Genomic DNA, 16,678 nt, shown 5'->3' on the forward strand with positions numbered 1-16,678 from the left:
ACGGGGCCTAGGACAGAGCCTTGTGGCACACCATGAGAGATTAGGGTTGGATCAGACTTAAAGTGGAGTGATGGCCTAGAGGTAACGCATCCACCTAGGAAGCGAGAGAATCTGAGCGCACTGGTTCCAATCACAGCTCAGCCACCGATATTTTCTCCACCTCCACTAGACCTAGAGTGGTGGTCTGGACGCTAGTCATTCGGATGAGACAATAAACCAAGGTCCCGTGTGCAGCATGCACTTAGCACACGTAAAAGAACCCACGGCAACAAAAGGATTGTTCCTGGCAAAATTCTGTAGAAAAATCCACTTTGATAGGAAAAACAAATAAAACTGCATGCATGAAAAAAATACAAAACAATGGGTGGCGCTGTAGTGTAACAACACAAATACAAATACAAGTTGTTAACAGAGACAATCTCGAAGCAGTTGGATAGGTATGACGAAAACCAATTCAGAACTGTTGAATGAATCACAAAGATATGTATTTTACTGATAGTAACCAGAAATCTAGCACACTGTCTTCACACAATATGTAGACAATGTTGTAATCATAAAATGTGGTAATCATGAACAACAATCACTCACTGAATCCAGTACCTCACCTTCATATGTAAACAGTGATGTAAACGTAAAACTGTGTTTATTTTATACCTTACTTGCACACTAAGTTCATCATGTCTGAAACTCTATCAGTGTCTGTAAAAAACAATCATACACTATCTCAGTGTTTCATGTTCTCTGAAAATCCCAAAGATAAGGTCAAACAGTATTTGTGGTGACCACAATCACACACTAAATGTCCAGTTTTCACCCTATTTCTCACTCACCAAGTTGTCGTTCCACAGGACGTGTGTCGCTGACCACTGCCAACACCAAAGTCGCCGTGCTCACACTGTGCACAGATCAAGAATCAGATGAACCAAACGCCTTCATTTCATGTTTTTAAAGTCTTACGACCTTTTCACTGAAAGAACGAAGAACACGAGAGGAGGGGCACACAGAAAGTGAAGACAGAGATAGAGTAGGAATGAAACATTATAAGAAACAAAAGGCAAGAACTGCAATTTTCTATTTACATTGGAATTTCACAGGAGCCAATACAACTCTTTCAAAAGCAGTGATACATATTTGGTTGTTTTTTCTCTTTTCTTTCAGTTTGATTCCTACAGGTATCTTCAGTATACACACACCACCAATGTCTGTGTTGACGTCATCGCTCGACCCCACATCTCTCCTGCTGGGAGGGGTGGTGGTGCTGCTGTGTCTGCTGTGGTGGCTGTCCACCAGACGACCCCCAGGCACGCCCCCGGGCCCCGGACGTACCCTGCCCCTGCTGGGACACGTGCACCTCCTGGCCAAGGACCCACGGTCCCAGTTCATGGCGTGGAAACGTCAGTATGGCGACGTGTTCAGTTTGTACATGGGAAGCAAGCTCGTGGTGGTTCTGGCCAGCTACTCAGCCATCCGTGAAGGCCTGGTCAAATTTGCTGATGTTTTCTCGGGCCGTCCGCATTCCCTCCTGATGACTCGGATTGCCAAGTACAAAGGTGAGTCTGAGGGATGGTTTTCGTTCCAAGACCCAAGACCCGAACAAAATGGCTTTGATATACATTTCTTGAACCCAGCTCTACCTATGATTTCGTGGACTGAAAGTGAAGTATGATGGTGCTGTCTTTAAGCGTGCTGGTTAAAGCGTTGGACTTTCAGTTTAAGGGTCCCGAGTTCGAATCTCGGTAACGGTGACTGGTGGGTAAAGGGTGGAGATATTCACCGATCTCCCAGGTCAACATAAAAATATGTGCAGACTTGCTATTGCCTGAACCCTCTTCGTGTGTATACGTAAGCAGAAGATCAAATACGCACATTAAATATCCTGTAATCCAGTGTCAGCGTTCGGTTGGTTATGGAAGCAAGAACATATCCAGCATACTCCCTCCCCCCTCACCCCCCCCTCCCCGGACCCCCGTCCCCCGAAAACGGAGTAGGCTGCCTGTATGGCGGGGTAAAAAAGCCCACTCGTGTACATACGTGTAAACATGAGAGTTGCAGCCCACGAAGAAGAAGAAGAAGATGTAATGGTGATAATGATGATAATGGTGATGATGTGGGAGCATTACTATCATTTTCTAGTGTGACGATTACACACTGTGAACATCACCAGTCAGAAACAGCTGCAAGGAAACCCCACACATATGTTGACATACTAAAAAAACAAAGAGTTGACAGTTGGTTTGTTTGGGGATGTTTGTCATGAAAGTAGGCATGTTTGGGGCGAACATCATCATCAAATACAACAGTTCCGTCGAAATGATCCTGTTTTCAAGTGCTGGGCTTTAGGAAAACAGTCGGTTGAAACCCTGGAATTCTGTTTACAGGTGTACTCGTCAGTGAACAGGTCGGGATGTCGGTCATAGTTTGGATTTCTTCCTACTGCGATTAAAGAAAAACCAAAAAAAACTTTGTGCATCTCTTAAAAATGCACAAAAGTTACCAGTTGTATATCAAAGTCAGAACGCACTGATCTAATCTCACAGAGGTTCAGCAGAAAAGGAAATAGGAACGTTAATCAATCAATCAATCAATCAATCAATCAATCAATCAACCAAGTGATCAATCAATAAATAGATCAATAAATAGATGCCATACATACATACATAATGATGTGCATGTATGCATGGATGCACATACATATATTGGACTAAAAAACAATTTCCGCTTGAAGCCTGCACCAGGGAACAAGCGAACTTTTAGTTCAAGAGGCAAAAGGAATAAGCACAAATGTTTGTGTGTTTTTGTTGTTGTTCTTTTTTGTGTGTGTGTTTTTTTTGTTTGATTCTTTCTTTGTTTTGTTTTTTTGTTGGTCGGTTTGTTTGTTTTTTGATGTTGTTGTTTTGTTTTGTTTTGTTTTTGTTGTTGTTGTTGTTTGTTTGTTTTTTGTTTTATTTTTGCATCTGGCCTGTTTCAAAAACCAAGTTATTAAGACAGCAAAAAAACAACAACAAAAAGAAAAAAAACAACAACAAACAAACAAGCAAACAAAGACAACAACAACAACAACAACAAAACAACAACAACAAAAAACAAACAACAAACAACAAAACACCCACGAAATAACATAAACATACACATTTCATAAACATTGATTAACGGATATATATAGCACAAAGTCATGTATAAATAGTACAGTGACTGGAGAGAGAAAGGCAAGAATGAAAGAAGGGACAAAATAAGAATAAGAAGAAAAACTGGGTGGAGAAATAGAGAGACAGGCAGACAAACAGATACAAGATGCAGAGACAGATGGAGAGAGAGGCATAAATACAATACTTGTAATTATTCACATTGTGGATTATTTCTTGAGGATAGCTTAAAGCACATTTACAAATTATTTCAAGATATAATAATGGTATGCGTGTTTGAATATAGGGATACTTTTAACTCTGCTCATTTTAATCGCTTGATAACATTCCATTCCATAAGCAACCACCTGGGTAAGAAAGACTGGACTTAGACTTATCAATCCATTGAAGCGATACAGAAATTTTGTGGATATGACGACCTTTATTATATCTAAGTTTAGCTTTCAGTGGAAGAATACAGACAGAGATAGAGAGACATACAGACTGTCAGAGACAAAGAGAAGTTCATGAACATCTTTCTTCTTTTGGGAGGGATGGGATGGGGGTGGGGGTGCGGGGCACAGAAGTGGCGGGATCGGAGGGGCACTCGGGTGGTAAATATACAAGACGTTAACATCATCATATACACAGATGGCTCAGTCACCAAAGACCAGTCTGGTTGGGGATTCACTGCGAAACAAAATGGAAAAAAAGTTAGGGAAGAGAATGCTGCCTACAAAGTCACAACCTCCAGCCTAACGATGGAAGTTGAAGCTGTGACACATGCCCTCCAGTGGCTATCGTCCATCCATACGCCCGGAAACCAACATGCCATGATTCTAACAGACTCAATGAACCTCATACAGAAAATTGAAAACGGAATGGGAAGCCCAGAGTGGCATAAGGCAATGCGCAACTTTCAGATAAAAAAACTCACATGGTTATACTGCCCGGGACATGCAGGAGTTAAGGGAAATGAGCGAGCTGACAGACTTGCTGGCAACGCAACACCAACGAGCGGCCTACATCTAGGAAAATCGGAAATCCTCAGAAAAGTCAAAGAATATCAAAAAGAACAGGTACAAGGCCATCACACCATCGATCGCCTCAAAGAAATAAAAGCAGAGAGAGGGAGCGGCCGTAAGTCTAACATGAAAGGTTGAGCTCGATGCTTTGCAAATCAAACAAATATCGGCATCATTTCCAAACCAAAATTGCACAAATTTCTTCGAAACGGAACAGAGTCTCTGTGGGCTTTTCCAAATACAATAGACTGAGCAACACACTAGACGCCACGTTCTTGGCATCAGAGATCTTTTCCCATCCCTCTTGCGGCCAATCAGTGGCAGCCTCTGTGCGTATGTGTATGTGTGTGTTTGTGTGTATGTGTGGGTCTGTGTTTTTGAGTGCGTTTGTGCATGCGTGAGAGTGTAAGTGTACACAATTGTCAGGAGAGTTGTGTGAATGTGTGTCTTCATGTTTTATATTTATTTGCTTATTTATCATCATTGTTGTCTTATTTATTTAATTATTTATTTATCATTATTTCATCATTATTTTCATTACTACTATCTTTTATCATAATTATTATTTATTTATTTATGTATGCACGCTTTTATATATATATATATATATTTTTTTTTTTTTTTTTTTTTTTTTTTCTCAAGGCCTGACTAAGCGCGTTGAGTTACGCTGCTGGTCAGGCATCTGCTTGGCAGATGTGGTGTAGCGTATATGGATTTGTCCGAACGCAGTGACGCCTCCTTGAGCTACTGAAACTGAAACTGAAACTAAGAACACATCAAACTGAAAGGGTAAATCCTTGCACATAGAGAGTTATATCTCTTTGTTTTTTACAAAAGGCATAGGAGCGTCCTCAGGTTCCACGAACAAGGAACAACGGAAGGTATCCCTGGAGATTCTCCGTCGGATGGGCATGGGCAAGAACGTGCTGGCTGAGAGGATCCAGGAGGAGATCACCCACTACATCCGGGCTATCAAAGACCACCAGGGGGCGCCTGTCGATCTAGCGAAGTTGACCCAGGCCAGCGTCTCCAACAACATCTGCTCCATCGTCTTTGGACAGCGATACGAGTACAATGACCACAACTTTCTCCACTACATGGCCATTTTTGATCGCCTCACGGATCTTTTGTCAGGTTTGTCATAACCAGGTTTGGTATGTTTAAAGAGATCGCCCCGGAAAACTGCTCACTATGGTTTACTGGGTAATGTTCTCATTTGTCAAAACTGACACCCATTTCTTGAAATTAGGTTAAGGGTGAAATGATCCCATAGCCTATGTGACCATGAGTGATTCCATATTCACGGTCGAGGTTTTGGAATAGTAATGGCGGGGCCCATTCCTTTCTTTTCCGTCGCCGTTTTAACCTTCCCAGATCGGTTAGGTCCCCATTCACATGTGTGTGAAGTAAGGGACATCGAAATAAAGAACCTTTCCCGAAACAAACCACAATGCTGAAACAGAGCCTCGAATCATTGTCATAGAAGAACACGTGATCATAAATCCAACACCTAACCAATTATGCAATCGCGACTTTCCGAAATTAGGACACAAAAATAAAAACACAGACGTCCAGAAGAGAGGATTTTGACATTGTCAAATGATTTTGTGAGGTCAATGGCTAGAAAATATTCTGCTTCATTAATCTTTTTTAAGTAAGTAATTGTGTATTAAATCTTATGACTGTAACAACGCTTCAGCCTTTCATATTGCCTGATCATCAATCTTTAAGGCATGTCATTAAAAGTTCGTGGTCACTGATTGCAGAAAATGGATGTGATGAGTATATGCACAAACTTGATAATAAGATAACGCTTTTGCTATACACTGACACAGTGGAATTTATGGCCAGAGCCTAAAATGTTTTTGTAATCAGTAAAGTGTATAGGAAATATTTCAAAATCCATTTTGTATGTACGTTGCATTTGAACATAAGTGCATGCGCATAGTTAAAAAAATCGAACACAGTTTCTGTGATGAAAGTCTGAAACAGTCTTAGATTAGACAAACTGAATTTACTGTTATTCAGTATATCTCACTTTGCCAGATTATTGAATTGTTTTCATTCCAGTATTATCCACCATGCAAAGGAAACCAAGCAGAAACCCACATCATTGCCTTTCAATCTGAGACAAACCTCCAAACTTGCGTTTCAAAGACAAGGTTATTTCTGATCCAAAAATAAATGAAACTGATTTAGAATCAGCCCACAGTGGCACGATGAAAAAAATTTGTCCAAAGTAGTTTACAAAACGTGAAATATAGATTGCACATACATACTCTGGAGAAAGAACAACGAATCCCGCTCCACTGCCTACTGCCTCACCTTCAAATCTAGCATACTGAACAGAGAAGGGACTCTGCTGCAACAGACAGACAGACACACAAAGAAAACAGTAATTATGACATCACAGTTTGTCTCAAAATCGGAGAGAAAAGTACTCGATTATCCAAACTCTTTCAATTGCATACAACACGATTTTGTTTTTTCACGAACTTTGTTGTAACCTTTGTAACTGGTTTCTCATGTAATATAAATGCTGCTTAATTGATCATACTGTATACAAAACGACATTCCTTTTCCACAGCTATACCGATTTGATGTTTGAACACAAGTCGAACATACCAAAACAAATTCCACATTCTTTAACTTGCTACTCATAATATGCAAAAACAGTGAAACAGTGGCACAAAGATTCTTCGATTGTATTGCAGGTGATCCTCCCCCCCCCTATCTTCCCTCCCCCCACTCCCCCCCCCCACCTCCCCCCCCCCCCCCCCCCCCCCCCCCCACACACACACACAAATTTGAATTTTTTAGTAACCGTTTCCTGATAAGCTGCAGGAATGGACAAAAAGATCATCAACTGGACGACAATTTGTCACACATTAATAACGTTTCTGTGACCATCCTTTTTTTAAATGCAGGAACAGCCATCCTGAACTTCATTCCAGTACTTGGCTACATTCCTGGTGACCCCTTCGGAGGCCAAGAGGCCAAGGACAACACTGAAGTAATCTACAGGTTTATGGACAAGCAGGTGGTTGAACACAAGAAAACGGCAGACAAAGACACGATGGAGAGAGAGGAAAACCAGGATTTTATTCACGGTTATCTGCAGCAGATTCAGAAGCACAGAGCCCATGGTGATGTTAACACCTCTCTGGAAGGTTTGTATAACTGAGGTGTGTGTGTGTGTGTGTGTGTGTGTGTGTGTGTGTGTGTGTGTGTGTGTGTGTGTGTGTGTGTGTGTGTGTGTGTTTCGTCCACTCTCCATGAATAATTAAGAGTGAGTTTCAATAATTTGTTTTAACCCCTTAACTGCTGCTGATGACTATGCTCATCGCCAGAGAAGATCTGTCACCTGAGACAGTCAGAGCTTACTGGTCAGGATGTCAGTTTTGAACATTCAACATATAAGAGTTCACAAAATGTAATGACTGCAGTAAGAATTTACGCCACACTGATCGCTTATCACCAAGGCTCAACAGTCCAGGGGTCAGGGGCCTTTACCGCTCTCTCTCCAACAATACAAATTGCCTTTACATCAGACCCAAAGCGTCTGGGCCAACAATTTAATGAAAACTTCAAGTAACTGTTATGAAGAACTTTGGTGTGTGTGTGTTCCACAAATTGTACCGCCTTGACTGAATATCTGTGAAATAAGATTGGTTTGGCAAGAGTTTGAAGCATATTCACTATTTTGTATGTACTTATGGAGGGTGTCACATATTTTGCTAAACAAAAATAGTGCAACCACAAGAGGAAGGAGTGCAACTGTCCTTAGTCTTCGATTCATTCGTTTATGTATCTATTATTATCTATTTGGTTTGTTCTATGTCATTTACTAATTCACACTTATTTCATTTATTACAATGTGTGTGTATGCGTGTGTGAAGGCATGGTGTAAAGAAGCTTCCAGCTTATCCATTCTACCCTCAATAAAACATTTGTCATTTGTCAAATATTTGTCATTTTTCTTGCTCTTCCCGAGTGTACATTGTTCCTCTACAGAGGAGAATCTGCAGAAAACTCTCTTTAACCTGTTTGGAGCGGGGACAGAGACCACTTCAACAGCCATCCAGTGGACCCTGCTCTATTTCCTCCACTACCCCCACGTCCAGAACAGGTGCTTCCAGGAGATACTCGACGTGGTTGGACCCGACTGTCCGCCTACAATGAGTGACAGGGCCAGACTGACTTTCCTGGAGGCCACCATGTTGGAAGTCCTGCGGATAGGAGACATAGCGCCCCTGTCCATATTCCACGCGTCAGCTTATGACGTCAGGTTCCGTGGTTACGTCATCCCCAAAGACGCCATTATCGTGCCGGCTCTGACGTGTGCCCTGCAGGATCCTGACATCTGGCGGGATCCTGAGGAATTCCGGCCTGAAAGATTTATCGGCCCTGAGGGGAAACTGATCCGTTCCGATGAGCTGATACCTTTTAGCATGGGTGAGTACTCATTCTTTGGAGCAAGAGGTGTAGGTTTGGTATACACTCAGTGGGAGATGTACAGTTTCGTGATGATAGTGACGATCTCTCTCTCTCTCTCTCTCTCTCTCTCTCTCTCTCTCTTAAAAAGTGCATTATTTAAAAAAAAAAAAAAAAAGTATTACAAGGTGTAAGGTTACCATTGGTGTGTTCAGTTGTGATGATGATGATACAATGATATCACATGCGAAATCCATTGCTGAAGCCAACAGTACTTTAAAAAATAGTAATAAATGTTAATAGTTTCATTACATGGGTAGGAAAAAGGAACAAAGTTTTCTTTTCATGAACTTGAAAAAGTGGATGGCTGAGGGTTAGCTCAAATGACTCCAAATCTGTTTCTCATTTTCGTTTCATTGTTTTCAACATCATTGTTCTAATTTGCATCCTATTGCTACCAGAGCTATATTGCTAATAACATTATAAGTTCATTGTTCAATGGTTCCTCTCTGGAGAACCCAATTAAGCAGGAGAACAACTCTTCTGTCATTATGAAGATTACTTTGCAAAGGTGCTTTAAATTAAAGATGAAGAAGAAGAAAAGGAAGGAAGAAAGAAAGTCACCCGTCTATTTTCTGATATCTCATGTAGGCTTACAAATGACTGGAAAACGTTAATGACGTTGATTCATCAAATATACCCACAACGGCCACAAGCATAACGAGTAAAAATAATTACCATGATCATTACCATAACCATTCAACTGTGCAGGACGTCGTATGTGTCTGGGGGAGTCACTGGCACGCATGGAAATGTTTCTGTACCTGGCCACTCTCGTCCAACACTTCCGTTTCCTGCCAGTGGAAGAGGGACAGCTGCCATCCCTGGAAGGCATCTTTGGACTGACGCATCGTCCCAAACCGTACAAAATCCGCGCAGTTCTGAGAATGTGATTTGTGCGTGTACTCACTGTTTTTGCTAAAGTGTGAGCACAATACAGGCTTTGGTCTTGGATTTTTCACTTGACTGATTAAATTATTCGATTTATATGCACGTGAAAATTACATTTTTCACATGTGCTTAATGACGCTCTTGACATTTTGAACTGTACGTGGTTTGATTGATTGAAAGGTATCATTAATGTGTGTGAGTTTGTTACTGAGTCATTTGATCAAACATTTTGTTTCTTTTATATTTTTCATTTCGACGCTTTATGGTTCAAAGCGGAAATCACAAATACTGTCTGTTCAAGTCTTCCTAACATACTATGTGATTGCTACATAACCTACTCAGAATTTGTATCTTCCTCCTCCACCTTACCTCCCCCTCTACTCTTCTTGTGACGTAAAATATTCAACTTGACGTCATACAATAGAGAAGTAGGTTTTGAATTGTAGCGAGTAAGATCAAGCTGTTGGAATGAGGGAATCAGAATGTAGTAGTGAATATGTCAATCTGTCAGCATCACTTGGACAAGCCAATGTTGGTTACTTTTGTTCAACTGACTGGACATCAAGTTCGTGTTGTAGTTTGCAACTAGTATGCACAATGTTTGGAGGAATAAAACTAGTGTGCACAACTTAAATTCTAGCTGTCATCTGAAAGAAATGGGACCTGGCACAGGTCAACTGATGGGAAGGTGGAAGGGACTCCTTGGTGACTGCCCCTTGGGCTGTGAGGAACTACTTGTAATTGTTTCATGCTTTGATAACAACTTAGTTCTGTTGGAAAACCATGTTTTATGTTGGTGGAATTTTTTTAGGTTTCATAATGATATTGAAATAGCCTGTTAGCTGATGTGACAATGCACAGTTAAATGAAACAGACATGTGTTTCGTTCAGAAACCATGATGTGTGTCATAGTATGGCCAGTGTAAGCTTGATCTTGTGGCTGGTGGAAAGAGGGGTTAAGGTGTGAAATGTACCCACTAACGAAGTGCTGGACTATGTCTTTTGAGTACCCCCTCCTATCTTTTACATATATTTTATGATTTTTGGTTACAACATGTTATAGAGTGCTGGCAGTGTGATCCCCACCACCCACACTCTGTCTCCCTTCCCTCCCCATCCCTTAACCTTCCCCCCCCCCCAACCCCTTGTTATCTCCCTTCCCACTCTGTCCAAAGTGAAGTCTTTGAATTCGCGCCGACACCGCGCCACCCTCCCTCCTTCCACCCTTCCGCACCCTTACTCCCAAGTCGGCTATCTTTGGTCAGCAACTCCGCGTCACCCGCCCCAGCTGTAGGAACACGTGCAGTTATGTGATGTCTGCCACAATTCCCGTGCTGAAACAGACGAGGACGGCATGTCGGAACATCCCGTGTGGCGGCCTGTCTTTCAAGTCGTTCCCCATCTCCCCTTCCACGAATGCAGCTGACGTAGATGGCGGGACTTCGGAACGTAAACTAGGTAAAATTTATGCTAATGCAAACTTTGATCATGCCGGCTGACATGCGGATAGTTGTATTGTCCTGTCTCCCCAATCTCTTTGTGACATAAACGGGTGAACCTGTCGTCATAGATGTATAGACAAATGGGTCGAATTGTAGCGAATCAGATCAATCTGTTGAATTGGACGAATTGGGATCAAGCAATGAATCTGTCAGTCATTCACATAGCATCACTAGGACAAGCAAAGATTGGTTATTTCAGTTCAACTAGTTGGGGGAGTGAGTGTTGTAGCTTGAATTTGTATGCATAGCTTGTTGTTGGAAGGGATAAAACCAGTCAGCAAAGCCAGTTCTTAGCTTTCTCCCAGAAAGAACTGACTGACACAGGGTGACTGACTGATCAGTGATGTGAGGAGCAAGGAAATCCCTTTTGGGCTGTGTGGTGCTTTAGGTGCAGGGTGAACTTTACTGTGTGCTGCTTGTAGATGCTGCTTGTAGGAAGTACTTGAAGCAGGCAGTGTGTGCTGCCTTAGTGTGTGTTGCTTTTGCTAAGTCGGGTGAACTGCTTAGTGAGTGTGCTGTATTGTAAAGTAAACACTCTATAAAAACCACTCAATGTGGCCCTGCTATTGATGTGAGGAGAGAGTGAGTGAGTGCATCATTAGTTGATCCTATATCCCCCCCTGCATAACTCCCCTCTCTCTTAGAACGAACCACAACCCTTTCAACGTTTTACAAACATATGGTTTATATGGTATTGTCTTGGTCCACATGAATGATGATTGGTACTGTCAGTTGTTGACACACAGTTGTAATTGTAAGCACTGTGTAATGACGAACTGCAGAGATGGTACGTGTGTAGCAGGCATGTGGAGTGTTTTGGTTTTACTCCTCCTAAAATTTTGATGTTTCTTTGGTTTATTACCTGTAATTTAGTGTAATGGAGTCTCCCGTCGGACCGACAGACGAGTAGGCAGGTAGGCTTATCTGTTGGTGCGTGTCCTCACATGGGAGAAGAGGCCGATTCTGGATGCGCAGTACTTCCCACGGGTGTTGCAAGGGAAAACGTCTCCAGAAGTTGAGCCCTGTTTCCTTCGCTCACGCTTCTCCTTAATGGCCAGCGTTCTCTTGATTTCAAACGTCTTTATGCCACTGGAGCACAGCATCCTCCAGCGAGAGCGGTCAAGGGCATCAGTTTCCCAGGAAGCGATTTCTATGTCACAGGCTTTGAGGTTTGTCTTCCTAACCAGTTTGTTTACCTAACCAGTTTGTAAATCAGGTGATGACGGTTAAATTTGAGGTTGACATATTTTCAGGATAACACTGTGTCAGTGTATGTTAAGGATTTTTCATGTATGTATATATATATATATATATATATATATATATATATATGTGTGTGTGTGTGTGTGTGTGTGTGTGTGTGTGTGTGTGTGTTCGTTCTTTAGTTTAGCGTCTTTTCATCATCAGTGATATAGCGATATTAGATGATTAAAAAAAAAGGGGGGGGGGGGAGGGGGGGAGGCGGGGATGGGGGAGAGAGTGGTTGGGGGGTAGGAGGGGAGAGGGAAGAAGAAAACAGAAAAGGTAGAAATCTACCCAAAAAATGTAAAGCTAACATGCAATTACATTTAACAGTAACAATTCAATAATGATAATAATAATCAGAAACCATTAACACAGTTCTGATGTTCATTAAAGGAATGAAGAAATAGGGCTATGAACTAATGCTTGTGAAAGTTCGACCATAAGAACCTCGTCAGAAATAACTTACAAAAATCATCTGCAGAATAGTTATTCTCTTTGAAATACTTTGGCAAGAAGGTACGTAACTGCTGACAGTCAAACAAACAATGATGCAAGCTGAACTGCTTACCACAGTTGCATGCAACGTTTTTACTATACTTTGTCTTCAGCACATCAAGTTTTATACGGAAGAAAGTAGAGGTTATTAATCTTGTATAGCAAGCTGATGGATTCGGTATCTTTTCTTTAATAATATTCTCGGGGAAATGTCCTTTTATGTTTTAAAAACTTTCCTTCCATCGGTTATGAAATCGACCCCATGCTGATTTTTCCGAACAAAGTGCATGCCTCTTTTTCGGAAGACGGACATGTATTTTGTGTGTGTGTGTGGGGGGGGGGGGGGGTGTGTGGGGTGTGGGTGTGTGTGTGGGTGTGGTGTAACAGCAAATTGTAATGGGACACATTTCCGACTTGTTGATAGTTGTGATAAAATGTGTAGGAGTTGTGTTATGTGCCAGTGGAAAATTTTGTTAAAAGAAGGAAAGTACATTATGATGTGGTTAATGAGTTGGTAAACAATGAGAGCACTGAGAGCCAGCTCTATGTTTGTTACACTTGGTTTGCAGTTTACCAGAAACATGTTGAAAGTTATGATTTTCATGAACTTGTACCAGTGGGAACTGTGTTGACAAATTGGGAAGCTGCATGTTCAAAATGAAAACACACATTTATTGTGGTATAGTATTTACAGGACTTAATAGGCACTGAGAAATGTATTGGTGAGTCATAATGTTTGGTATACAGTATTGTATGTCACAGTTGGTGGCATGTAATATTAATGAAGCTTGTTTTACTTCACATATAATCTCTGTGTGAGGAGAGTGCATACTGTTGGACATGAGGTGAAAGGTGCTGATGTGTGTTTGGGCCCAATGACTTATGTTGATAATTGTTACATATCAGCCTTTTATGTTAGTGATGTCCAGGATGTTTTGACATTGTTTCTGACCTGGGGTTTGGTTTTGTGCGGATGCTCATTGTGTGCTGCTGACTGTAGGTTGAGCTAAAGTGAGAACTGTGTACTGCAAAGCAGGAAATATATATGCAGCTTATTTGGAACTGTTTAGGGCTATACACTGCTTACCCATGTTTATTCCAAGGTAAAAGTAAACAGTTTATAAAACCACTCCCTGTGGCCCTGCTATTTGTATGGGGAGAGAGTCTGAGTGTGCTGCCTCATCCCCTACTGTTCCTCACATCCTGCGAATAGATCCACCTTCCATTTTTCTACCCTTTCCCCCTTCACCGTGTGTCTTACTATTGCATGAAATCATCAGTAAACTTGAATATGATGCGTATTCTCTGCTAAATATAGAGAAAATCACAATGCATCTGTCACGATATTAGGTGACTCCTTGCTCACCACAATGAGTATTCATGGCCAGTGTCATCTCTAGCCAACAATGAGGACATTTGCCTGCTCACAATCGATGGCCTTCAGGTTACGTGCTGTGACGTAATTTGATTGTGAGTGCATGCACTCATCCACACACACACACACACACACACACACACACACACACACACACACACACACACACACACACATATATATATATATATATATATATATATATATATATCTATATCTATCTATCTATCTATCTATCTATCTATATATATATATATATATATATATATATATATATATATATATATATATATATACATGCGTGTGTGTGTGTGTGTGTGTGTGTGTGTGTGTGTATCTGTCTGTCTGTCTGTCTGTGTTTAGTTAGATACTCATCCACACACACACACACACACACACACACACACACACACATATACACACACACACGCATGTGTATATATATATATATATATATATATATATATATATATATACATGCGTGTGTGTGTGTATATATGTGTGTGTGTGTGTGTGTGTGTGTGTGTGTGTGTGTGTGTGTGTGTGTTTAGTTAGATACACAGATAAATACATAGATATACGCGCGCGCGAGCAGTTAATCAACCACATACATACACACTCACAGACTGGATCAGGTTCATATGCTAAAAATAAGAATAAACATAATAAAATGAAAACTCCAAAATAGAAAATATATGGCTAACGACACACTGATGTGACCTTTGACATCTAAATTTACAAACATTGTTCTGGCCCAAACAAATCTCTACATGGTACGGCATGGCATGTTGAATCAAAATTGGATGAAAAACCAAAGTTCTATTATCCATTACAATTTCCCAACAGGCCGTGTTGTGACCTTGATCTTTGACCTTTTTTGACTCACTTGTGTAAACAAAGTGAGTCTGTGTTTTAACCCGGTGTTCGGTTGTGTGTGTGTGTGTGTGTGTGTGTGTGTGTGTGTGGTAAACTTTAACATTGCTATTTTCTCTGCAAATACTTTGTATGTTGACACCAAATTTGGCACAAAGAGAGAGAGAGAGAGAGAGAGAGAGAGAGAGAGAGAGAGAGAGAGAGAGAGAGAGAGAGAGAGAGAGAGAGAGAAAAAGCCAAAATATATCAAACTGAATTTACTGTTGTATTTATATTTCTTTTATTCACTAAACTTGGCACTTTGATCTGATATTCTGACACAGCATCAAGAACAGTCATTTTTATCATTATTTGTTCAAACAGGAACTTCTTTTGCTAAGCATAAAAGTTGTATTTCTGGTGCATGTCTTTGGTGCAGATAGTAAAAAAGGGAAATTAATGTGTAATTAATGCTAGGGGGTTTAATTTGCTTTAAACTGATCTTTCTCATCTTAAACATTACATTTTGAAATTATACTCAATACATGAAAAGCTTGTGTGATCTACTCTCAGTGTACAGGGCTTTCACTATGTCCATTCGTCCAAGTGTTTTTTTTTTTCAGAAAATACTAAAATCAATAGATCTATTGGCTGGGCCCTGAAGGTCATGGGCAAAATCAATTGTGTACACATATTTTATACATATTCAAAGCACGTGCTCATATTCCTCGAGAAGGCGAAGGACGCCATTTTGTTTCAGGCTGTTGACCTGCCCGTTCAATCCTATATTCAATGGACAATGATAACATGTCCAGGAAAGTTGGAGAAGGAGACCATTAAATATTTATTCAGAGAAAGATTTATGAATGCCTCATCACTTACTGGGTTATCTTTTCTCTCTCCATAACAAGTCATTGCCCCAAACTGCCATAAAAATATCAACAAAATCATAGGAATTCACAGTTAAAAATAATAAACCATGAGAGTTAATACCCTTGATGAAACGTAAAAATTTCCAGTCTTGACTTTTCTCAAAATTAAGTCCTTTTCACTTCATACGACGTTTAGAAGTACTGGTACTTGGTTCTACATGTTATTAGTTTAACAAAATACTCAATTTCAGATCAACTTTAAAACTATAAAACTAGAATGAACATAAAAGAGAAATTGAATCGACCCTGTGTACATTCCCGGCGGGTGTAACTAAACTTGTACATCTATCTAGATCCAGAGAAAACGGCTAAATGTTGCAGTGTGATTGTGGCGATAGCCACGTCTCCTTTACCGCGGACTTAAAAATGAAAAACGAAAAAAGAAAAAAAAGAAGACTTTGTTGTTCTCTCGTTCGTCATTTATCAGATGGATTCCCCCGTCTCCTCGACTAAGGCGGCAGTACGTCGCAGGTCCTCCAGTCCTCCGTAGAGCTTCCGGGCCTCTGGGATTGGGTCGGGCCAGGTTATCTCTGAGAGCTGGGGAGCGGGCAGGACTGCAGCAGATGTTCTGTTGTCTGGCTGCCTGTGGTGCAGGGGCACTGCTCTGTGTCGCCGATACGAAGTTTCGTGTATAGGTGGTGTTTCAGGCGGTTGTGGCCTGTACTGAGCCTGAAAATGGCTACCTCCTCTTGACGAGCAGGTAGTTGGGGTCTGCTCTGTTGTGGCATGGATGCTGCTGCTTCCA

General features: G+C 41.0%; 1 protein-coding gene across 3 annotated transcripts in view; it reads left to right on the top strand.

The window, feature by feature from the left end:
• The first annotated feature begins 1,002 nt into the window (after positions 1–1,002).
• The window catches only part of LOC143297011 (cytochrome P450 2B5-like), a 54,465-nt gene continuing 38,789 nt past the window's right edge, over positions 1,003–16,678 (top strand). Inside the window, exons 1-5 of one of the 3 annotated variants that reach the window (XM_076609159.1) lie at positions 1,003–1,550; positions 4,985–5,281; positions 7,075–7,317; positions 8,162–8,602; positions 9,353–12,466. In XM_076609159.1, coding sequence (XP_076465274.1) covers positions 1,031–1,550; positions 4,985–5,281; positions 7,075–7,317; positions 8,162–8,602; positions 9,353–9,534 — 1,683 coding nt within the window. In that variant the 5' untranslated portion in view covers positions 1,003–1,030 and the 3' untranslated portion in view covers positions 9,535–12,466. Of the gene's footprint in view, positions 1,551–4,984; positions 5,282–7,074; positions 7,318–8,161; positions 8,603–9,352; positions 12,468–16,678 lie in introns of those variants that run through there. The other 2 variants (XM_076609168.1, XM_076609149.1) reach the window with 2 other exon arrangements.

This window comes from Babylonia areolata, chromosome 2 (assembly GCF_041734735.1).
Source record: "Babylonia areolata isolate BAREFJ2019XMU chromosome 2, ASM4173473v1, whole genome shotgun sequence".
NCBI lineage: Eukaryota > Metazoa > Mollusca > Gastropoda > Neogastropoda > Buccinidae > Babylonia > Babylonia areolata.